The following is a 5,890-nucleotide window of genomic DNA, read 5'->3' as shown; positions in this document are numbered from 1 at the left end:
TTCGAGGTCATCTTCGGATCTGGAGCCGCTAAGGCAGTTTGTTGTTGCCTTCAACCTCGTCCTGACAGTTCCTGCGACGGCGCTGGAATCAGTCAATTGGCGTTTGTCTTTCCATTGGAGACTTTTCGGGGCCGAGGAGACGGGGGGGATGGACCTGCTGCATGGGTGACAGCTTCTCCATTTCAACCTACCCTTGCTTTGCACCCTGGAGAGGCCACTCCAGACCGACAACCAGAGAGTAACTCAATAGTTTCCTGAGATTGATGGATGCCTACTACTTCTGCATTAGGTGTTGTAGTTCTGCATGTGGTGCTGTAGTTATGTATGTAGTTCTGTATAAGGTGCTGTAGTTCTGTATTTGGTGCTGTAGGTCTGTATGTGGTGCTGTAGTTATGTATGTGGTACTGTAGTTCTGCATGTGGTGCTGTAGTTCTGTATTGGGTGCTGTAGTTCTGTATAAGGTGCAGCAGTTCTGTATAGGGTGCTGTAGTTCTGTATGTGGTGCTGTAGTTCAGTATGTGGTGCTGTAGTTTTGCAATAGGAGCTGTAGTCCTGTATGAGGTGCTGTAGTTCTGTATGTGGTGCTGTAGTTCTGTATAAGGTGCAGCAGTTCTGTATAGGGTGCTGCAGTTCAGAATGGGGTGCTGTAGTTCTGTATGTGGTGCTGTAGTTCTGCATGTGGTGCTGTAGTCCTGTAAGAGGTGCTGTAGTTCTGTATGAGGTGCTGTAGATCTGAATGTGGTGCTGTAGTTCTGTATGAGGTGCTGTAGTTCTGCATGTGATGCTCTAGTTCTGTATGAGGTGCTGTAGTTCTGTGTGTGGTGCTGTAGTTCTGCATTAGGTGCTCTAGGTCTGTATGTGGTGCTGTAGTTCTGTATGTGGTGCTGTAGTTCTGCGTGAGGTGCTGTAGTTCTGCATGTGGTGCTGTAGTTCTGCATGTGGTGCTGTAGGTCTGTATGAGGTGCTGTAGATCTGCATGTGGTGCTGTAGTTCTGTATGAGGTTCTGTAGTTCTGTATGAGGTTCTGTAGCTCTGCATTAGGTGCTGAAGTTCTGCATGGGGAACTGTAGTTCTGTATGAGGTGCTGTAGTTCTGAATGAGGTGTTGTAGTTCTGTATGAGATTCTGTAGTTCTGTATGTGGTGCTGTAATTCTGCATTAGATTCTGTAGTTCTGTATAAGGTGCTGTAGTTCTGCATTAGATTCTGTAGTTCTGTATAAGGTGTTGTAGTTTTGTATGAGGTTCTTTAGTTCTGTATGAGGTGCTGTAGTCTTGAATGTGGTGCTATAGCTCTGTATTAGGTTCTGTAGTTCTGCATTTGGTGCTGTAGTTCGGTATGAGGTTCTGTAGTTCTGTATGTGGGACTGTAGTTCTGCATTAGGTGTTGTAGTTCAGCATATGGTGCTGTAGTTCTGCATTAGGAGTTGTAGTTCTGTATGAGGTTCTGTAGTTCTGAATGTGGTGCTGTAGTTCTTCAATAGTACCTGTAGTTCTGCATTAGGTGCTGAAGTTGTGTATGAGGTGCTGTAGTTCTTCAATAGTACCTGTAGTTCTGCATTAAGTGCTGTTGTTCTGTATAAGGTTCTGTAATTCTGCATAAGGTTCTGTAGTTCTGTATGAGGTTCTGTAGTTCTGTGTGAGATTGTGTAGTTCAGTATGAGGTTCTATAGTTCTGCATTAGGTGCTGTAGTTCTGTATGAGATGCAGCAGTTTTGTACCCTTCACCACCTTGCCTACCCTTCCCCACCTTGCCTACCCTTCACCACCTTGCCTACCCTTCACATTGCCTACCCTTCACCAGCTTGCCTACCCTTCACTACTTTGCCTTCCCTTCACCACCTTGCCTACCCTTCACCTCTTTGCCTATCCTTCACCACCTTGCCTACCCTTCACATTGCCTACCCTCCACCACCTTGCCTACCCTTCACCACTTTGCCTACCTTTCACGACCTTGCCTACCCTTCACGACCTTGCCTATCCTCCACCACTTTGCCTACCCTTCACCACCTTGCCTACCCTTCACCACCTTGCCTACTCTTCACCACCTTGCCTACCGTTTACCACCTTGCCTACCCTTCACCACTTTGCCTATCCTTCACTACCTTGCCTACCCTTCACCACCTTGCCTACCCTTCACCACCTTGCCAACCCTTCACCACCTTGCCTACCCTTCACCACGTTGCCTATCCTTCACCACCTTGCCTACCCTTCACCACTTTTCCTATCCTTCACCACCTTGCCTACCCTTCACATTGCCTACCCTCCACCTAAAATGGTGGAGGGTAGATTTGGTGATGCTAAAATACAGCTTCACCAGGAGAGAGTAACTACAAGCTCCATAATCCTCCACACACTCAAGGTAGTTATTAGGAGAACCCACTCAGGGATATTACAGGGTAATAGTTATCAAGTGATGTGTTCACCTGTTCTATGATTAAACGCGTGATGTGTTGCAGGAGTTGCAATGTCAACCAAGAACATTGTACACTCTATTGCCACAGTCACTGTGAACAGTTGGGATTGGTATTCATCATTATTCGTGTCATTCTTCAAATTATTCACTGCTTCCCTCGTGAATATCTTCCACCTTGTGAGGATATCTTTTGAAAGAAGGGAAGACCCTAGTGAAAGAAAAGTTAAGGTGGATCAGGAGAAAGCGTAAGCCAGTGCTAGTAGGTCTTTTAAGGGATGTGAGATAAGGATCTGGTATTGGACGGAGGCAAAGAACGGTGCCCAACCGCTTGGAGTGTTGGGGACCGAACGCTGACCTTAAAGAAGCCAGGCTGTCGCTCCACTCTTGCGATGATATATTTTTGAAAGCCATCGTGCGTTTTCATCCATATGCTGAGATGACCAATTCTTCTGATCTTTCAGGCTTCGGAATTATGAGCAGAATCCCTGTCATTTGTATCGACGTGAATATTTGTATCGTTGTTGACGGAATTTTTGTTTCTACTGCGGACAGCATCAGCGTGTGTGTCATTTTTGACGATAGTTGGACTCCTTCCGAGGACAGCATCAGTGTTTGTGTCATTATTGCCGGTATTTTTGTTCCTACTGTGGACAGCATCAGTGTTTGTCTCATTTTTGACGATAGTTGGTCTCTTTCTGAGGACAGCATCAGTGTTTGTGTCATTTTTGACGATAGTTGGGCTTTTTCTGAGGACAGCATCAGTGTTTGTGTCATTATTGCCGGTATTTTTGTCCCTATTGTGGACAGCATCAGTGTTTGTCTCATTTTTGACGATAGTTGGGCTCCTTCCGAGGACAGCAGCAGTGTTTGTGTCATTTTTGACGATAGTTGGGCTTTTTCTGAGAACAGCATCAGTGTTTGATTCATTATTGCCGGTATTTTTGTTCCTACTGTGGACAGCATCAGTGTTTGTGTCATTTTTGACGATAGTTGGGCTTTTTCTGAGGACAGCATCAGTGTTTGTGTCATTTTTTACGATAGTTGGGCTTTTTCTGAGGACAGCATCAGTGTTTGTGTCATTTTTGACGATAGTTGGGCTCTTTCTGAGGACAGCATCAGTGTTTGTGTCATTATTGCCGGTATTTTTGTTCCTACTGTGGACAGCATCAGTGTGTGTGTCATTTTTGACGATAGTTGGGCTTTTTCTGAGGACAGCATCAGTGTTTGTGTCATTTTTGACGATAGTTGGGCTTTTTCTGAGGACAGCATCAGTGTTAGTGTCATTTTTTACGATATTTGGGCTTTTTCTGAGGACAGCATCGGTGTTTATGTTAATTTTGACGATAGTTGGGCTGTTTCTGAGGACAGCATCAGTGTTTGTGTCATTTTTGACGTTAGTTGGGCTCCTTCTGAGGACAGCATCAATGTGTGTGTCATTTCTGACGATAATTGGGCTCCCTCTGAGGACATCATCAGTGTTTGTACTATAACTGATGGTACTTATGTTCCTACTGAGGAGTTCATCGGTGTTTGTGCCATTACTGGCCATTTTATCTGTAACTGAGATAATTATTACGTTTTTATTGTCAATCGTTCTGTTTTTGACGAAATAACCCTTTTTAGAGCCTAAATATACCGAAAATATGAGAAGAATAAAAAAAATGGATGCCAAAAGCAGTATTACCCAAAATTGAAAATTGAAAGCCGTTTCATGGATTAATTCTTCTTACCCTGATTGTTAGTCTCCCCTCTTAGATATCACTTGATCTTTGCAACAATATATCCGCACCGGGAGTTGATACCCAGAGTCTCGCGGGCGTATACTGTGTTGGGGCTGCTCGTTTAATCTGTCCCGATATTCTTGTGTATATATGTAATTATCAAATTTCTTTGTGTTTTCCCTCGAAGCTCCTGCATTGGGTTCAGAGTGTGTGTTGTGTCGGGGTTGGTGGTGTATTCTTTCCTAATATTGTGGTGTTGTATTTTCTCTCATCATTTCAGCATATTTATCATTATGGTTTAATAGTTCAGCTGGCAAGGGTTGGTGGTTGAGTCCTCCCCGTGGTTGGTCATAGTTATAATGAGGGTTTCCAATGTTGTGGGTTATGGCTGAACTCTGTTTCCTTGGCCACATTTGATCATCTGTTTAAGTCTGTTTGCTTGGCTACATTTGATCATCTGTTTAAGTCTGTTTCGTTGTAACCATTTAATCCTCAGTTTAAGTCTGTTTCTGTGATAATTTGACCTTCTAGTCAGACAGACAAATGCTGAGGTGGAAGATGTCGTTCTTCAGGTAAATTTGATCCTTTTGAGAACTTTGTAATAATTGTTGATGGGAAATGTTGAATTTTGATATTTCTTCCTCAACTCTTATTTCTAGATGATATTCAATTTCTCTCTCTGAAGTTCGCGGTAATGTGACTTCTGTTATATAAGTTGTTTTCTCAGTGATTTGATCAACAACGGGGTTGAGGTAACAACTTTATTTTATCAATTTCCTTCTATACGAACAGCAAAACATAAATCTTATAGTTTATATCTTATATACAAACAATTAAATGTCTTTCACATTTTTCACATCTTCATTGAGTTTAAGTTTGAGATGAAAGTTATCAATTTGTCCACGTTTTGTGGAGAGAGGACTTTTCTTGTCATTCATAATTACGTGTTATTTTTTATAGAAATAAACAATTGTATACTAAATCTTAATCTGTAATATTTAAATTCCTTATTTGTGTTGTAAATTAATAGTTGGGTTGGACTGTGATACGAGGACACGTGTTGACACAATGACAGGTGTGGACACGAAGTGGTTGCTTGTCTGGGATTCTTGCTCTCGAATAAATAATTTGTCCCACGATAAAGAATGTCGCGTCTATCCATCACTTGCAACAAGAGCAGAGGGACACCAGCGACTCTCCCAGCAGCTCCCCCAGAGTCTTCCCCAGCAGCTCCCCCAGTCTTCCCCCAGCAACTCCCACAGAGTCTTCCCCAGCAGCACCCGTAGAAGGCATCCCCCCCCCACCCACCAATACACCGTCGAGCCAGCAAGGTAGTAAAGTGAGAGAAGTTCTTGCTACACAAGTGGCCTCACAACCTGCTCATGCCGCCAACAGTCAGCCAAGAGCCCAATAATTGTACATAACTTTGCACTTCACTCCATATCTGCGTGTCAGGTGAAATGTTTAGTGCCTCGGGCTTATCAGTGAAAGCAATTCTTCACCAAAACTTCAAATACGTCTCTTTAAAGCTTGGTAAAGGAAAAGTCATCTAAGCCACGTCGCTTAATCTTGAAAATGAGTTATATCTTCTTGAAGGTGTTGTGCTCGTCGTCCGTGCTGCGGTAAGCCTCGTCCTTTGAGGTCCGGCTTCCGTAAATCTCGAACTTTTCTTAAAAAAAAAAAGGGGGGTGGAGGCCTCCCAACCAACATCCGTCCAGTGTGTGTGTGCTCTGAGACGCGACTGAGGACTCTAGCT

At 43.5% G+C, this 5,890-nt stretch overlaps 1 protein-coding gene across 1 annotated transcript; it reads right to left on the bottom strand.

The window, feature by feature from the left end:
- Positions 1-2,870: 2,870 nt before the first annotated feature.
- LOC123757488 (uncharacterized) lies at positions 2,871-3,962 on the bottom strand. The gene has a single exon (XM_045741164.1). It carries the CDS (start codon positions 3,960-3,962, stop codon positions 2,871-2,873), a length of 1,092 nt encoding a protein of 363 aa, XP_045597120.1.
- Between the last annotated feature and the right edge of the window lie 1,928 nt (positions 3,963-5,890).

This window comes from Procambarus clarkii, chromosome 22 (assembly GCF_040958095.1).
Source record: "Procambarus clarkii isolate CNS0578487 chromosome 22, FALCON_Pclarkii_2.0, whole genome shotgun sequence".
NCBI lineage: Eukaryota > Metazoa > Arthropoda > Malacostraca > Decapoda > Cambaridae > Procambarus > Procambarus clarkii.
Note: the sequence above shows the minus strand (reverse complement) of the source record. Positions and strands in the feature narration are given on the sequence as shown.